Source organism: Sebastes umbrosus, chromosome 2, assembly GCF_015220745.1.
Source record: "Sebastes umbrosus isolate fSebUmb1 chromosome 2, fSebUmb1.pri, whole genome shotgun sequence".
Lineage (NCBI taxonomy): Eukaryota > Metazoa > Chordata > Actinopteri > Perciformes > Sebastidae > Sebastes > Sebastes umbrosus.
This window is the reverse complement of record NC_051270.1, coordinates 41,004,833-41,024,497: the sequence shown is the minus strand read 5'-3', so window position 1 is coordinate 41,024,497 and position 19,665 is coordinate 41,004,833. Positions and strand designations below refer to the sequence as shown.

Sequence of the window (19,665 nt, the reverse complement as noted above, 5' to 3'; positions counted from 1 at the left end):
GTTAGCTGTGCCGCTTGGCACACGGGAGAAGTTTCAGTTGGTTGTAATCTGCAACCTCACCACTAGATGCTGTCAAATCCTACACACTGCTCCTTTAACTTTTCACCTAGCGACAATATCTGGTCAAAATTTTTACCAAAACTTTATGACTGCTGGATGATTTATGACGACTGGAAAATACTTAATTAATGACATTCCCATCATCCTCAGCTGTAACTCCTGTTTTTTGCTAATTAGCAAATGTCAGAATGCTAACATGTTAAACTAAGGAAGTAAACATTAAACCTGCTAAACATCAACATGCTCGCATTGTCATTGTGAGCATGTTAATGTAGCATCTAGCCGCTAGCATGGCTGTAGACTTGTTGAGATTTCCGTCTCAATAGGAACTAATGGGTCTGAGTGTTTAGAGATGAAATAACAGCAGACTTATTCTTCATCTCCTGCAACAAACAAACATCTCATTTCATGCAGAAACGCAGAAATCTACAGAAAACAAACAGTCATTTTATGGGACGTTTTTAATGAGCAGTCTGCAGGGCACAAAGCAGGCGCCAGGTTTCATGTGTGTGTGTGTGTGTGTGTGTGTTTGTGTGTGAGAAATGGGGCAAAACCTTGTATGCTTCAGAAGGATGCTTCAGTTTGTCCGTAAAGACAAGGAGCTGAAGAAGTGTGTGTGCGTGCGTGCGTGCGTGCGTGCGTGAGAGAGATTAAGAGACTAATCGCACAAAACAATCTGAAATCACTTACTTTTTTTTGTTTGAATGTTTCTTCTTAAACCCCCTCTTCTCCTTCTCCTGGTTCCTGTTTCCATTTATGAAAGCAGACACCTCCTGGCTGGGTGACACAAAGCCTGTTGGGGTCTCTGAGGGCTTCAGTCAGTCAAAGGCCTTTTTTATCCAGACAGACAGACAGACGCAGGAAGCGTTTCCTCTGCCGAAAAACCAGACGTTCACATGCTAATACGAGTCTGTGCACCTGTGACACCGGGGTCAACTCTGCAATATTGAGGGTGTTTCCTGTCAGTTGTTAGGAGGTTGTATGTTCAGGTTTAAATCAGGTTGACACAGTCTGAGAAGCAACAGAGGAAAGGTCATGCAGAAAAAGGAAAATAATATCACTTTGAAACACCCTAGTTTGGAAAGTCCTCCCTAAATATTTGAACGCCACTAATGGCCCCAGTTTTAAAGGGACTCAATGTAAGAATCAGAAATGTTTCGTTAAAAATGACACGTATGGCCGATAAGTCAACGACAGTCAGCGTCCTGTTGCTCATGCTTGTGCTCGCACGACATAGACGCGATCGAGCATCGGTCAAAACAGTGAGGCGACACACACAAGACTTAATGTGATTGACAGCTACAACCCTGATATCACTCTGTATTTCACCTGCTTGACAGTAATGTTAGCTCACCAAACGAAGGTCCCTCCATGAATCGAAGGCCGATGTTGATCCTAGTGTTAACTTTTCCTGCTTCAGCCTCCTGACCGTGGTCAGAAGGACCAGGGGAGACCCTGTACTTTTGGTCTCCTGGGCCTGGGAGTCGATAACATTACTCGCTCCGGAGTTAACCCCTGTCACTCCACTCAGCAGCAGGAAACAAGACATAGGAAACCTCTGATGGTCTTGAGGAGCTGCAGCATTTATTTCTGCTCATACTGCAACTCCCACTGAACATTCACTGATATTCTCAAAGCTAAACTATCTCTTCTGCTCCGCTGCTCGCTCCTTTTCTCACACACTCACCGCCGCTCTCTCTCTCTTCCTTCACCACTCACTTCTCACGTGCACACACACTCTTAGCACTGGCTTTGCTATTTTCCCACAACACTATAGTTTTCCCCCCATGTCGGTCACATTCCTGTTTTGCAAGACGGGCTTCACTAGATATAACTTTGTTTCTGTTGTGCTTCTGTGGAGTTTGTGTTGGAGTCTGAGTTGTGGTGGTGGGGGCTGGTTGTTTGTTGGCGTTAGGGGAAACCATTTCTAACTGAACGTTAGCTACGACTAAGGCGATCACGGGTGTGCATGACGTCACATCAGCTGGATTTTCACGGAAAAACGGGCCGGGGTTCTTCATATTAAAAGCAGTCTACAGGCTGAGAGAGGAAACCCAGAAAGTCGCAGAAGGTATCATTTTTTACAAGTTACAACCTGTTCACACATTGGCAATAAGAAACAATTTATGTGTGTAAAAGGCTACGTACAGTCCCTTTTAAATGTTGTATTTAATGAACAACACATTAATAAAGATCATTGAAATCAAAGATATTATTCAGAAAACAATGTGTTTATCACTGAGAAAATTCCCTGACAGTCTGTCTGCGTGCACAGTTGACATTTTGGCTTTCAGGTGGCGGTAGTGAGAAAGTAAGGCGAGCAACCACAGTGTTTATTTTTGCAGTTTAAATCTGTCAATTATTTCCCCCCTGTATTTATATACATATATATATATATATATATATATATTTCTTTTCAGTAGGCTACATTAATTTAATTTCTAATGTGAAAGTAAACTGTAAAGTTGTAGTGCAGTTATGGATCAGATAATTAAGATTTGAAAACCCTTTATTTAAAAAGTTGATTAAAACCAGACCATTGGTTTCAGGCCAATAAATAGAGCTGTGAAGTGTTATTCAATAATGCACATTAAAATAACACCGCGCACAGCAACAGCCTCAACAGAACCTACCTAAACATGATGTTAAATATTAAAGGTCCCATATTGTAAAAAGTGAAATTTTCATGTCTTATATATTATAAAGCAGGTTTAAGTGTTATATATAAATACTGTTAAACTATCAAAATGCTCAATATAGGGAGAAATACACACAGCCCGTATGCAGAAATTGTGCGTTTGAAACAAGCCGTTAGGATTTCTGCCCATTTGTGATGTCACAAATACACAATATATAGATCATTGCACAGTTTTAAACATAAACATTCTAAATGTGTCCCAATTTATTTCCTGTTGCAGTGGATGTAAATAATATTAGCTGACAGGAAGTAAACATTGACCCAAACTGTTGCCTAGCAACGCAATTCCGTTGCAATTCCGTTGAAATGCACTAAAATGGAGCGTTTCAGACAGAGCATGAATACAGGTATATTCAGGCAGACAGTATGAGGAAAATAAAGTTTTGTTTTTTTTTAGCATTACAGCATGTAAACAAGTTCTAGTAGAAACACAAAATACAAGTATGAACCTGAAAATGAGCACGATAAGGGACCTTTAAATCATCTCCTGCGACAGAACATATACCACTGTTTGATAAAATCATCCATGATGTAGGGTGAGAATATACAATTGTAGAAGATCTAATAATTTACAAATGCAAACGTGGACTTCTGCTGTGTTTCAATTTCAGTCCATCCACCACTTCTGTTTTACAATTGAATCTATTTATTTATTTGAACACATTTAAATTTTGCATGATCCTTTCCATTCCCTCCCCAGGCTGCTGTGATGCTCCACTGACTGTGGACCACAGGGGGGCGCTGTTCTCCCGGCTGCTCAGTTCGACCTGTCGGGTTCAGCTGCTTTAAACTCAACTCTGGGTGTCTATGTTCTGTTTTAATCAAGTTGTTCTTCTATTCTAACTAATAGACAGAAGACATCTCACTGGGTTTGGTGTTTAGTTATTTATATTTGAATGATATTATTTGTGTCAGCGTGTTTCAGATGTGTGTGTTTCAGATGTGTTTTCTGCAGTCAGCAGGTCACATCATCATCATCATCATCTCTCCACAGCAGAGCACCTGTTTGGCTCCCCGGCTCGGCCCCGCCCCCTGCATATTTTATGCTAATGAGCAGGTGCAACGGTTCTTGAAGCGCGCGGCGGGCCGCTCGGGGATGATCCGGATGGAGCAGCGCATGGAGCAGCGGGAGACCAGCCCGAGGCTTTTCACCAGGTGATGCTGTCCAAACCCGACTGACTGCGGATCCGCGAAACACCAATGGATCCCTATTTAAGACGGAGCGGGAAAAGGCTGCTTCACTTCTTATCTTTGTATTTTATCCTCATTTATCAAGGTGAGTCACCTCCACGCACGAGCCTCTGATCTGCTGTTTCCACCGCACAGAACATGATGTGTTTCACAATACACAATGTAACCTCTACATCTTCTTCAAAGAGTTTAGAATAAATATCAGCAATGTGACCTTCTACATGTGCTTTATACAGCCCAACGTGTCCTAATCTGGGTTTACTTTACACTTTACTTCATCTCCTTTTATTGGAGTCACATTGACTTTCTCAATTATTAGTTATTTATTTGTAGCCTGCAATTTATTTTTTTTACCTGATTTCAGCGCATCTGTCCTGGAGTGTTGCGAGAGAGAACATTTCTAACTGGAATGAATTTAATAAGTGAGTTATCTTTTTTATATATATATATATATATTAATAGCAATGTAGTTTTTTAAAAAAAATATTTTTATCATAATTTAAAATGGTTTTAATTTGCATATAGCCTTTATACAGTATTATTATTTAAGATATACAGTATATCTTAAATAATAATATCCAAGGGCTGAAATGATTGGTTGATTAATCAATTAGTTGATCTACGGAACATTAATCTGCAACTATTTGGATAATCGATTAATCATTTAACTAATTTCTTAAGCAAAATTGGCCAAATGCATTGATCACTGCTCCTCAAATGTGAAGATTAATTGTTTGTTTTTTTGTCTTTGAAAGTAAAGTGAACGAATATTTTTATTCCTATTATATCATCTCTGATAGCATATTGAATATATTTTGTGGTCGCACAAAATACATCAAGTGAAATATGTGAATTTGGGCTTTTGGGAGATTGCGAGAAGCACTTTTCTCTATTTTCTTTCATTTTATGGAGCAACCGATTAATCAATTGATTGAGAAAATAGTGAATAGATTAAATAGACTTGTTGCAGCCTAGTTGTAACTGATTTAGGAGTCCCTCTGTCAGTAGTACTCGGTAGAGCAGGCAGGGTTTGTTTGATTGATTGGTAGTTGGGGGGGTTGTTTGGTTTTTTGGTGGTTTGGTTGGTTCCTGGTTGGTGGTGGGTTTGTGGTGTCGGGGTGGGGGGGGGGGAACTTGCAGCAGGAACAAACCTGTCGTTGTTCTCTCTGTCCCAGCAGCGGGAGCAGCAGGATAAAGCAGCAGAAATGGGACACCGCTTCCCAGGGAGGGCAGGTAGGCAGCCGCATTGATCACTGATGCTGATGGAGCTGCTTCAGGCGGCAAACACACAGCCGGAGATCACCAAAAAACCTGCAACGCTCACACCAACACACAGAGATCACCAAAAAACCTGCAACGCTCACACCAACACACAGATATCACCAAAAAACCTGCAACGCTCACACCAACACACAGAGATCACCAAAAAACCTGCAACGCTCACACCAACACACAGAGATCACCAAAAAAACTGCAACGCTCACACCAACACACAGAGATCACCAAAAAAAACCTGCAACGCTCACACCAACACACAGAGATCACCAAAAAAACCTGCAACGCTCATTACCAACCACACAGAGATCACCAAAAAAACCTGCAACGCTCAAACCAGAACACACAGCCGGTGAAAAGAAAAGAACAAACCGGCACCTGAAGGGCTTTTATCCCAATAATCTGTTAACAATGTTCCCGTAGAAATTTCCAATAATTTCACTATTTGCTTATAGGTGTAGATTCACTGACAATTTATATTATTTATATATATACAGTAGAAATATATTATATATTTCTATAATATATTTGATATATATGTATATATAAATAAAAAAAATAATATATATATAATTTATATACAAGTTGTATTTATCTTTAAAATAATGGCTGCCACTTCATGTAACTCTACGATACAAAATGTTGAGAATCTGCAACTATAACTATACGTCCCACATTTTTTATATATATATATATATATGTTAAATATATATATATATTTATATATAAAATGTGTATATATTATATATATACAGTATGTGTGTGTGTATACTGTAATATATATATATATATATAAAATGTGGGACGGTATAGTTATAGATGCAGATTCTCAACATTTTGTATCGTAGAGTTACATGAAGTGGCAGCCATTATTTTAAAGATAAATACAATCTGACTTTAATTCAATTACAAAAATGTCTCGTCACCTACAGTATTTTTGTGTTTTTATTGTGGTATTTTAGAGTTATTTTCATGCTGGTTGAATCCAAACATCCAAACAAAGATACATGTTATGTGTCTTTGAAAAACGTGTATTTCTGCGCACAAAAATGTACACATTTCCCGTGAGACCAGGCTGAAACTGTACCTAGATCACACGTAATGATCACAATATGAACTAATAATGCACATTGTTCCCTACTGACGTGCACTTCAGCACGTAAACGTACATTCTGTCCACAGTGACATTTGTTCCTCAGAAACAGACGTGAGGGAGTCCCAGCAGGAATATACAGTAGCTGGTCTGTTGTCTCACTCTTCCACTATCAGAGCCTCCATCAGCCTAAATGTGGTCGCTCCTTTTGTCCGGCTTCCCTTTGGCTCAGAGAGGCGTGAGAATCCGGTCCAAACTAAAGGGAGTTAGTGAACGAACAAAGCAATTAGCACAGGTCGCAGGTCACTGGTAAAGAGAGCTGATATATCTCATGCCAGATCATCTGGGTCGACACTGCTGTATTTGTGTTTGACCTGCTCAGTATCGATATCTATGATACTAATCAGTGATTAATGATTCATAGTCACACACCCCTTGTACCTCCCTACCCTTCACCCTTTGCCATCTGCTTTGGTCGCGCTCTTGAGATGAAAGCCTTCGTTTTAGAGTCTCAGGTATCAAGGGAGGCTCAAATTGTAGAAACAACGTTCGACTGACAGTTTCTGAATGCCAATGTTTTTAAACTAACGCTGCGGTTACTCTATATTTTCTTTTCAATATCTGAAAGTCAAATTCTGACAATTTTCATGCCAAAGTATTCCAGATATTCAGTGTCTACCCCAGAGTTTTATTCTAGCTTTAACCTAATATTTTTTTTCAGCAGCTCTGCATAGTGAATTAAGCAAGAATTCATATTTTAGTTCAGCAAACTACTCGATAGATATCCCCTCGCTGCATACAACAAAGCTCATCCAAAATGGGGAAAACACTGGGGTTGTTGACCTGGATGGGAAAGCTGAGTTGGAAGTCACAGAGGAGTCATTAATGAAGGCTGGATGACAGCTCTTTTCTCTCAAGCCTCTTCGTTTCCCAGCGGTTCCGTCCTCACCAGTCCAGACTCTGGTTTGGCAACAACCAGCGTAATTCTGGGAGGAATTTTTGCCCCCAACAAAACACAGAATTGTAAAAAGCTTTCGGTGTCTTACATTTTAATCAAATCTTTATTAATCTGTCACCTGAGAGCTGAGCTTGTTTTTTCAGATTTGATTGATTTTATATTAAACTCGTGGAATTAATTAAAAGAATCAGACTGCGTTTCAAGGACTTAATTTTGGTTTGCGGAAACTGGCTCCTTGCTCTCTTTGCCAAACGGTGCCAAGGCCCGATATGGAAAATGATCAGATTTAATATATTAGGTTGGAAGAGGCTCTGAAACATTGCTAGGTAGGATCAGGTTATGGCTGCATGACTGAATGGTTGCAACTATTGATACAGTTTCTCTCCTTGAAGGACCTCCAGACAGCAGCTGCTGCATTAGAAACCAACACGTCTTCCTCCAGTCATTCACTGGTCAGCCGGACCGCTGTGTCCAACCTGACGACGTCCTCCAACACGGAGAGGACACCGACCTCCTCATGGACCCTCAACTCTGACCAATCAATCTGCTACCACAGCACCATCTAGTCAAACCGCCATCAGAATATTATCACCCAGCCAATCACCAACCAGCCAAAACACCAAACCAGGTAGAGCACCAGCCAGCCAATCACCAACTAGCACAACACAAAACCAGTCAATCACCACCAGCACAACACAAACCAGTCAATCACCAACAAAAACAGTACCAATCAGCCAATCACCAACCAGTACAGCACCAGCCAGCCAATCACCAGCCAGTACAGCACCAAGCCAACCAACCCCAACCAGTACAGCACAGCCAGCCAATCACCAACCCGTACAGCACCAGCCAGCCAGTCACCAACCAGTACAGCCAGCCAGTCACCAACCAGTACAGCACCAGCCAGCCAAACACCAACCAGTACAGCACCAGCCAGCCAGTCACCAACCAGTACAGCACCAGCCAGCCAAACACCACCAGTACAGCACCAGCCAGCCAGTCACCAACCAGTACAGCACCAGCCAGCCAGCCACCGCCAGTACAGCACCAGCCAGCCAGTCACCAACCAGTACAGCACCAGCCAGCCAGTCACAACAAAGGAGACACCAACTAGTCAGTCATCAACCGACACAGCAAAATCCAGCCACTCACCAACCAACACAGTGCCAGCCAGCAATCAACAGTCAGCAGTGCACCAGCCAAGACGTTATCTGACCATTCAGCAGGAAGTAACTACAAAACCTAGCCAATCATCATCCAGCCAAACACCACTGAGCCAATCAACAACCGGCCTCAAAAACACCAAACCATCATCACTCACCTCAACATCTTCTAATCAATCACAACCACTTTAATAGCAGCTAGTCAATCCATAAACGCCTCAAAACCATCACACCACTTATCATCTAGCTTCACAACATCACATAACCAATCACTGTCAAAATCGACACCATCTGACCAATCCCCTGACCAGTTCAATGCCTTCAAACAATCATCATCTGGTTTACCAGGAAACACAGTCAACGGAGACGAGCGTCCAGTTAACATTTCACTGGCTCGCCAGGCAGGCGAAGGAAGACTGAGGTCATCGTTTCGTAGGATTCAAGGTAGGTTATAAAGGTTTCATAAGGAGAATTAAAACTTAAAGACACTATGTTATATCATTTTTCAACTTAATCTGATGGCATAACAAACAATGAGAGAATACTGGTGAAAACTAGTCAAGTGTCTGTATTGCATTCAGCTCTCAGTATTCCTAGTTCAGGTCTGTGGGGAGGAGGTATCGGTGTTTATTGCTGGCTACCACAGTGTCCCTTTTGAGACCACCATTGGGGGACGCCAAAGTCTGAAATTTTAAAATTTAGTTTTGGGAAATATGCTTTCTGGTTAGATTGATAGATACCACTCTCATGTCTGTGAAGCCATGAGTTAACAGTATTTGCCTTAGCTTATTTAAAGACTGGAACCAGAGGAAAAACAGCTATCCTGGCTGTGTCCGAAGGTATAAACATATGCCCACCAACTAGGGGTGTGACGAAATATCGTGCCACGAATTATCGTGATATAAAAACGTGACGGTATGCATCGTTGAAACAAGAAACTGGATCGCCATATCAGGGCATAATAGGTACTATGTACATATGTGGCTCCGGGGCTGAAGCTGTACCCTCTTCCTGCTGCTGTTCAAGGCCTATGGAAGGAGGCTGAGTACGAGTCATATCTCTTGGGGTACAACACATGCGCAGTAAAGTCTGGTCTGCCCTCGCCGAAATTGAACCAATCGCAAAACACGGCCGCAGCTTCAGTTACACTGCGCATGTGTCATACCCCCAGAGCCATGTCCGCCTGTGACCCAGCCTCCTTTCATAGGCCCAGTCACACACAGAGCGCAGTCAATGAACAGCTGATCCGAGAGGCCGTGGTGGAGAGACGAGTTGACGCTGCGCTCGTTGCTGTTAGTAAGTGCAATAAATTTTGCAAGTGTTAAAGTCAAGATACGTTATTACACCTGTTCAACAAGCATAAACACGATGAAACGGTTAAACATGGAGGAAATCAACGTTTCAATCTGCTCTGTCCGCTGTCTGTCATCCTCCACTGCTGTTCACACAAGCAGAGCGCATTAGCTCTGCGGCTAACAGCTAACTCTGAACACTGTGTAAGTTATTTGAGTTGTGAATGACTTTAAATGACTAAAGCTGGCAGTAGGCGTGTAGGTCAGACTGTTAGGTTAGTTTGTCATGTATCTTACTGGTATCTGATCAGCTGGCTGAGACAAAGCCCCCCCTACAGCCCTAACGTTACCTGCAGCAGTGAGTGACATCAGCAGAAGAAGGACAGGAGGAAGGACTGTATTGACTGATGGAGGAGAGGAGGACAGAAGGACAGGAGGAAGGCCTGATACCATAAAAAAATTGAACTATAGGGCAAACAACAGCATTGTTTTGCATTTTGTGTCTTTTGAATAAAAGACTATTTTTTTCAGTCGTATATTTTCAATTTCAAGTTTGTTAAAATTATTGCTATAATATCGTATCGTATCGAGATCGTGAACCCAATATCGTGTATCATATCGTGAGCTGAGTGAATCGTCACACCACTACCAACCAACATATCTAAAGCTCTTCGAACACGTTGTGTTTCATCTGTTTAACCATCGACTGGCTATAAGAAGTTGGACGTAGTCATCGTGACATCACCCATTGGTTTGTAGACTGCCGTTTTGAAGCCTCGAGTCAGCATTTTGGCCGTTGCCATCTTGGTTTTTGCCCGTTTGCCATGTTAGTATTTGGAACCAGAAAGTTGACACGAAAGGGTGGAGCTAAGAACACTGACTACGACATTTTTAGGCGACCAAAATGTTACTATTAACTTTCATGACCTGAAAACATGCTGTGAACGGGTTAAAGTTGTAAGATGGAAAACACAGACAACTTCCAGACCGGACAACACCGTGGTAACGACCTGTCAGTCACAAGGTAGCCCCGCCCTTAAGCATCCCTGCTCTTTATGGTCTATGTGACTCTAAATGGGACCATCATTACAAATGAACATCATGCTGTATTGATAGAAGACTTGAAACTAGTGATTGAGACCATAAACTCATGTTTACAATGTTTACTGAGGCAATAAATCAAGTGAGAAGTAATCTGACTTCGTTTTGAAAACTAGAGGAGTCGCCCCCTGCTTGCTATTAGAAAGAATGCAATTTTAAGGCACTTCAGCATTGGCTTCACTTCTCAGATCCCGAGTTGCCCACTGACACCAACTTAAATATTTAAAGAAAACAAACAACAACTGCACCCGTTCCTGCTGCTCACCAAGAAATAGTTACAGCACATAACTCCCTAACTTGTTGTTTTCACATTTCAGTTTGTGCATGGATAAACAAACCAGATCCAATGTGTTGAATTAATGAGCTTTAGAGTTTTGGTAAGTTGGTTTTGAAACTTCTTTCAGTCTTTATGCTAAACTAGGCTAATAGCTAGCTCAGACCTAGTGCATACATACATGAAAGTGTAAGAGAACTCTTAATGAGAAAGTAAGAAAGTGCATTTCCCAAAATATTATAAGAATAATTCCTTATAGATTACGAAACAGAAATGTTGTTATGGCTGTCAACTAGCCAACTTAAGGGGACAGTGTGTAGGATTTTGAGGCATCTAGTGGTGGTGTGTGCAGATGCAACCAACTGAGTACCCCTCCACTCACTCCTCCCTTTCCAAGACTGACGTAACGTGAGCCACAGAGTGTAAAGCTGTGGTAACGCTGTTCGCCTCGCTCAGAGGTCATCCATACCACAATAACACTACTTTGGAAAACAGAAGTCAGACAGCAGCTGGCGTTACCAGGTTTACACTCTGCGGCTCACGTTACACAGTTTCACAAGCGTGTTGGAGAGCTACGGTGGCCTTCGGGTAACATAAAAACGTGAAAGGCTTTCTCTAGAGCCAGAGTTTGGTTTGTCTGTTCCCTTCTGTCCTGAAAACACTCAAAATCACAATATTAGATATCTGATCTGTTTGGTGCGTTTGGTGTAAAGCATTGCAGACCTGACAGGTGTTCTGGTGAAGGAGGTTCACAGTTTTAAAACCTCCTGATGCCATTTTTGAAGCACCAGAAAGTTGTGTAATGTGTCTCTAAATAGAGCAACAAGTGGGTCCTGTGTTTTTACTTCCCCCTCACAGAGTGAACAGAAGGAAAATAGCTTTCTATCTGATTAATTGCCCCCCCACAAACCCCTGTATGGTACCTGCACTTGTATGGGATGTGGCTGGCTGAACAGACCAGCTGTAAGCCCACTGAGCAGATGGTGTTACTGCAGGATGAGGAGCCATCATTTGGTGTTTGGTGGTGCGTTCAGTGACTGGAACATTTGCTGGGGCCCCACAACTCTATATGAGTGCTGACATATGGCGACTTTTCCTTAAAATCGCTACCTACAGATACTCAAAGTCAGTCGTCTGTGCCAGTGGTTTAGCGTGGATGTACGGAGACAACTTTCCGAGCGGTTGACATAGATTTGATGTGACATGAAAGAAGATACAGTAATTTATAATCTTATCTTTTCTTTCTTACTTATATTGTGAAATACCAACTGATTACAAACTAGATCATGTCAGCCATTTTTTACTGTCTTTATTTAGTCATAATGTTTTAATTAGTAGACATTTATCAGGTAAGATTCAGGTGAAATTTGTATCAGTGAAACAAGCTGAAAAGGACCGATTATTCAGTGTAAATGTTTGCTCTCTCAGCAGAGCCATGTGTGTTTCCCTGCCTGAACGGAGGACAGTGCGTTCAGTCGGAGTCATGTGACTGCAGCTTGTATCAGGCCACTGGACACAGATGTCAGACAGGTAAAACACACACCTGACATGCCTCTTGTTGAACCAATTTGAGTCAGTTTAAATGTTTTAAACATAACATAAGAACTACCAGAATTGGGGTTATTTTCACAACATGGAATGGTGGTGATTACAGCTGGGGTTGGCCTGGCGGAGCAGGTTATGTTTTCACCGGTGTTGGTCTGTCTGTCTGTCTGTCTGTCTGTTAGAAGGATTACTCCAAAAGTTATGGATGGATTTGAATGACATTTTTTGGAGGGGTGGGGTGTGGCACAATGAGCAATCCATTAGATTTTGGTGGCGATCCGGATCATGATCCGGATTCAGGAATTTTCTTACGGATTCCGATCGGCCTGAGCATTAAGACCACAGGGTATAACACATGCGCAGTGTAACTGATGACGCGTTGATGACGCATGACCCGGCCTCCTTCTGAGAGCAGAGTGATACGTGTGTGGATGTGTGTGCGGGAGCTGCTGGCCGTCCGCGGTGAGAAAGAACAAAGCGGTAGCTGACGGGATGAGAGACAACGTAGTGTAACGTTATACAGACATAACAAGGCTGCTGAATGAGAGAGGCATCCGCCGATATGTTACATGGAAACACACCGTGTTAATAACAAGCCGACCACCTCACGGTACCGCCAGCTGTGAGCTGGGATCTGTTTTTAACGTCAGGCACCTTGGCGGAGGTCTGTATTTTGCCCTTTTATGACTTATTATGAGGCCAAATGTGAGTTTTCTAAATTAGGGGTTGTTCCATTTTGTTTGTTACTTCAAACTTCCTTTTAACTACATTTAATCAGATACTGTACTACTGTGCTACAATGTTCAGGTACTTGTACGTTACTTGAGTGTTCTCATTTTCTGTTACTTTATACTTCAACTTCACTGCATTTCAGAGGCAAATATTGTTATTTTTACTCCACTACATTTATTTGACAGCTGTAGTTACTTTGCAGATTCAGATTATTAATTCAAAATATAAATCAACTTGTTAAATTATGATGTAATATTATAGGTTAAGCTACCCAGCAGTTCATAAAGTAATTAAAATGAGCTCCACCTTTACCAGCTGCAACATAAAAGTGATGAAAACATAATGCATCAATTATTATAACCCAATTATATAAAATCGGGCCATTCTGCATAATACATACTTTTACCTTTCGGTACTTTAAGTATACTGTATTTGATGCTAATTACTTTTAGTACTTTACTTAAGTAAGATTTTGAATGCAGGGCTTTTACTTGTAACAGAGTATTTCTATGCTGTAGTATTACTACTTTAACTTAAGGAAAAGATCAGAATACTTCCAACACTGCTCAACTATATTTCAACACTACAAAAACTCACATTCTTATTAACAAAGTGATTTGATTGATTATCTTGTAAAACAGGACAAAAACTACCAGTTTGGGTGAGATACCTTCATTATTGATTATTGATATTGGTGCAGTGTCTGCCTTATTCTGTCTTGTTTCGAGACACTGAGAAAACAGTTGCACAAAAAGCTCTATTAATCGATATTTAATCGATTAATAGAGCTTTTTAGCCTCTTTTAGCTTCTTCTGCCTCCTAATGGCTAAACATTGATTATTAATGAAGCATTAAGAAAGATACAGTATGTTATAAATGATTTGTTAAGACACGTATGTTTATTTATATAAGTGACATTTCTCTTGTGTGAAGTAAATTAACGTTTCTATAGACTGAACTTAATTTCATAATCATTTCTTTTCTCCTCCATTTCATTTGCCCAGTTCCTAATCTTGGCTTTGAGAGGGAGATGACGTGTCGGTCGTGGGGTCAGTACAACTTTGAGACCTTTGACGGCCTCTACTACCACTTCCCCGGCCGCTGCACCTACACTCTGCTGAGGGACTGTGAGGAAACCACCCAGGCCAGCGTCGTCGTCCAGGTTAGTAAATCCTCCCGACTAGAGCTTGCCCAGACGGTTTCGGTTTCGACGCCTGCTCCCAGTCGAGGAACGTTGGACTCGGTGGCGTCCCTGCCTCTAAAACACAATCTCCTTTCTGACTTCTGTGAGGTTCCAAGTTTCAGCCTGAGGAAAAGATTTGCTCTGAAGATTAGTGAAAGCTATCTGGTTATTAGAGTCAATTACCATTAAATACTGCAATTACCCACTATGCCTTGAAAGCATCTGCAACAGACCGAGACTTTGTTCACCTGAAAAGGCAGCAGATACCGAATCTGTGTATGGGAAAAGCTAACCAAACAGGGAACACGAACAGATCCAAACGCTTCTGATTATTGATATACATTAATGCCGGTATTAATGATGAGGAGCATCTCATAAACAAAAAGAAAATATAAAAGCTGGAAATCTAACAACCAGAATGTGTCAGAAAGAGGTGAGATGAACATTTCTTCTCTAGTAGACAAATCCACACTTTGCTCAAGAATGTGTGTTACCTTCAGGGTCAAGTTTCAGCGTATAAACCTCTTTTAGGGAGAGCTGGGGCTGAAATTGTTGTCTCTCATTTCTTTTTTCTTCAAGGTATTTCTTTTTTTTCTTCATTTGTGCAGTACAGTTGCTGGTATAAGTATCTGCTGCTACTTGTGACACACAGACAATACTTTACAGACAATTCCCAATCAAATAAAACACGACTTTCTCTCAACCATTGGTCAACTCAGGTTTCTGAAAGTGAAGCCACTGAGGAAGTGCCTTAAACTTGTTTTCTTTCTACCAGCCAGCAGGGGGCGACTCCTCTGGTTGCTAAAAGAAGTCTGATTGTATAGAAGTCTATGAGAAAATGAGCCTACTTCTCTCTTGATTTATTGCCTCAGTAAACATTGTAAATATGAGTTTATGATCTCAATCACTAGTTTCAAGTCTTCTTCAATACAGCATGATGTTCATTTAGTGAATGATGGTCCCATTTAGAGTCACATAGACCATAAAGCAGGGGATGCTGTAGGACGTGGCTACCTTTTGATTGACAGGTCACTACCGCTATGCTAACGCTTACCACGGCGTGTCCGGTCTGGGAGTTGTCTGTGTTTACGTCGTAGAACTTTAAACCCTTTTACAGTGTGTTTTCATTTCATGAAAGTTAATTGTAACATTCTGGTCGCGTAAAAATGTCTTATTCAGCGTTATGGTTACAAAAAAACAAGATGGCAACAGCCAAAATGCCAAACTTGAGGCTTCAAAACCGTAGTCAACAAACCAATGGTCAATAGTCACCACGGTGACTACGTCCACTTCTTATATACAGCTTTATGTACGCAGACATGAACCACAGTCTCCTGGGTGAAAGTCCTGTTTGTTGACCCATCCACCCCGACCTCCTCCCCAGCCAGACTTCCGAGGACTCATTAGAAACCTATTTGTGATACAAAACGTACAAAAATAAAGATACCAAAAACAAATGTAATCCGGTAAAAAATATTGTGGTCAATTAAGGTTTCCCCTCAAAACGTCATTGACAATGCAGTTTCGTTGTATGGGAACGTAATTTTTAGGAGACCAGGCTGCTCAGTGATGTTTTTTTACTTAGACAATATAGACAATAAGAAAAACACAGAATATCCCAGCCCCTGTTCTTTAAAAAGGATTGCTTAATTAAGCACTTGAGGACTGGTAATTGAAAGCTGATTCCATAAATGTTATGCACTAATTCAGACGATAACAGTAACCCTTCACTGTTTACATGAAGCCACCATCAGTACTGATATCAGGAGAGACATTTGAAATAACTTGCGGTCACCATTTCTTATAAGTACATCACAATCAGGAACATTGAACTAACTGAGAAGACAAAACAGACTTCATTTTTCAGTTCCTGGCCAGTTGTTTTAAAACTAACAAAGTGACATTTGTGAGCTTTTTTATAAACAATATACATATTATATTTAATAAATATATTTATAAACATAGATCAATCAGACGAATGAAAAGTGAATGTGTGCGTACTGTACAGCAGCCGAATCTGTTGGGACAGACTTTTAGGGACTGGGACTGTTTACCTCTCCGTAATATCACTTACTATGATGGGTGTTACCTCTCTTAACCAAGAATCAAGACTTTGCAAGTACATTTTCATTGTGTAGTGAAATTATTCTGCCTGGAAGTGAGGAAACCATTTTTCTGTTATGTCAGGATTCGTAGTTAGTTGGGGGGAAAACATGAAAAACCACCAGTATGATCTCTTAAAAGGTGAAATGCATATAGTTATTATATATTATTTCCACATTGCATCTTGCTGTGTTCAGGTCCACAATGACCCGGGCTGCAGCTCTGCCCCCTACACCTGCCAACGATCTGTCAGCCTCTTCTTCCCGTGGGACGGCGAGGTTCGGCTGCACGCCACCAACGTGACCTTCAAGGGCCAAAGGTCAGCACTCAGCAGAGTAGACAACAGAACATTTTCATGGACATCTGAACTTCTTCTTTTCTTTATATCAGGATTTATTATTTATTTCAGTTTGTCTAAGGCTGCTCGCTCTTTATATGTTTTATTTAACATGAATGAAATATACATTTTATTTTACTTGTATATAGAAAGATGAATGCCGTACATCAGTCAGTATGAGCTCCTTATGGAAGATAAGGTGGTATTTGTATCACCGTGTATTCACGGTCTCCGTCCTTAGTCTGCAGCTGCCTCATCACATCCACGACCTGCAGCTGGAGCGGATCTCTCAGTACGTTCTGGTGACGCAGCAACACGGTCTCACGCTGGCATGGGAGGGACGCAGTGGCTCAGTCTACATCAAACTCAGCCCGGAGTTTGTGGGCAGAACCTGCGGCCTGTGTGGGAACTTCAACGCAGACGTCCAGGACGACCTGAAGACGAGTTACGGTACGATAATTTTGTCTGTAAGCAGTGGGTTGCAGTCTAGATGTCAGGATCAAAATTGTGTGGTGGAGGAAGTATTCAGATCCTTTACTCATGTAAAAGTACTAATACCACACTGTAAAAATACTCTGTTACAAGTAAATGTCCTGCATTGAAAATGTTACTTAAGTAAAAGTATTTAAGTATAATCAGGAAACCAGAGCCCAAAGTGACAGCTTCACAATGTTTGTTCTTGTTCAAACCTCAACATTATTACTAATACATAGAAATGGTTTAAAGCAAATATTCACATTTTAGATGCTGTGAACCATGAAATGTTACAGTTTTTGCTTAAAAAAAGATTTGAATGATTATCAAAATCGTTGTCAATTATTTTTTCTGTCAATCGACTTATTGATTAATTGACGAATTGTTTCAGCTGTACTTGTGTAAACTGTTAATGGTAGTTTAATTTATAGCAAAACATATTTATAAGCTCTTCATATGTATTTTTGTGCAGAAATCTTAATTTGTAAAGTACCTAAAACAGTCAGATAAATGTAGGCTAGTGAAGTAAAAAGTAGAATATTTACCTTTGAGATGCAGTGGAGTAGAAGTATAAAGAGGTATGAAAAGAAAATACTCAAGTAAAGTGCCACTGTCAATGACTATATTTCAACGTATAGTGAAAACCTGCTTCATATTGAAATATAGTCATTTAAATGCAGCGAGTCACTTAACCAAGTTATCACTCGTAACAATCTGACCATGGAGAATGAGAGCAGATCAGCTTGTTTTAAATTCTCCTGTCACATCTTGGTGGATCAGATTATAATCACTAAAACACATATAAATCCTGGTGTTTACACACCTCCAGATAGATTGTAATCTGATCAATGCAACCATCTGAGGTTTGTTGTTCAGGGACATAGTAAATTGCAACACATACAGTCCAAGTGCAGTAGGTACAATGACAGAAATAATATATAATATTTGGATAAAACCAGGAAGCAGAACAACCAGGACTGTAATAGTGCATGTTCTTTGTTTTAGCTCTCTCAAAACAAATGATGTACATCATTTTTTCTACCATGGGCTAGGTGTATACTCTTGGTTGCAGGGTCATGGTTATAATGTACACTTACTAATTATTTTCAGTTAAACCAAAGAACGGTATATTGCCAAGAAGTGAAAGTCAGTTGTTTGTTCCATTGCAACATCAGCACACAGCAGCAGAGCTACGCTTCCGGCCATATTGGACTGAAAGCAGAAAGCTACTACCGGACTACGGTGGACCAGACGTCACCGGTTTGGTCCGGGACCCAGTCCAGGTTTCAAGCTGACGTGTCCCGAGTCCCTCAAATGTCCCCGGTTTAAAAACAGTCACTAACAAATTGTCCCGGTTTTCACTACAATTAAAATATTTATATTATACTTACATAGACGTTAATCATGTTCCACTCATTAATTAAATTGTGTGCATGAGATCAGTATACAGAGAGCCAGCACAGCGCACCGCTGCAGTCTCTATAGAGAGTGATGTTGCACACGGTCAAGCCAACATTACGCACGGACGCAACAGATATCTGCTGGTTACATTAAGTGAAGTTTTGATCCACAGAACCCTCCGTGCTTATGTGCACATCAAACGTGTCGTTTTGATTAATTATTCTACACAGTTCCTTCTGCGCATCAACAGGCATTTAGCTCCGCTTATAACTCCCTCAGGACCGTCCGTTCTGTCTTTCACCCTGACGGTGTCTCCATCTTGGACAAAATGTCTTTTGAGCTCCACAATTTTAATTATAATAGCCTGAGACGAAACAAGTTGAAAAATAATGTACGTAGGCCCAAACTCTCTACAAAACTCCCAAACTGTCAGTGCATGATGACGGGGATAGTCCTGTGATTAAAGGGGGTGAAAGTAGTGAATCTGATAATTCATGATTGTCACTCACAGCCTCTAATGCCCCCCCCCCTATAATAATGCCTTCTTTATGATCCCACTCCGTGCTCAAATGCGCCACAGGTGTGCCAAGTTAGCCATCCTGATGGAAATGCCTGTTGTGCGTGCATATTAGCGCATGCTCGAGCTGATTTTGGGGACAATGACATGGCCTGACAGCTGGCTAGTCTTGTTGTTAACATACTGTTAAATTATATTTACTGTTTTCAACCCTACACACTGTTATTGACTTTGAATCTTGCTAGCGTAACGTTAGCTTTATGCTAGC

At 41.0% G+C, this 19,665-nt stretch overlaps 1 protein-coding gene across 1 annotated transcript in view; it reads left to right on the top strand.

The window, feature by feature from the left end:
* The first annotated feature begins 9,592 nt into the window (after positions 1-9,592).
* The window catches only part of LOC119478997 (otogelin-like), a 105,899-nt gene continuing 95,826 nt past the window's right edge, over positions 9,593-19,665 (top strand). The window contains 5 exon segments of the mRNA XM_037754141.1: positions 9,593-9,734; positions 12,534-12,635; positions 14,387-14,544; positions 16,866-16,987; positions 17,247-17,455. Of these exon segments, the coding sequence (XP_037610069.1) occupies positions 9,593-9,734; positions 12,534-12,635; positions 14,387-14,544; positions 16,866-16,987; positions 17,247-17,455 (733 nt within the window).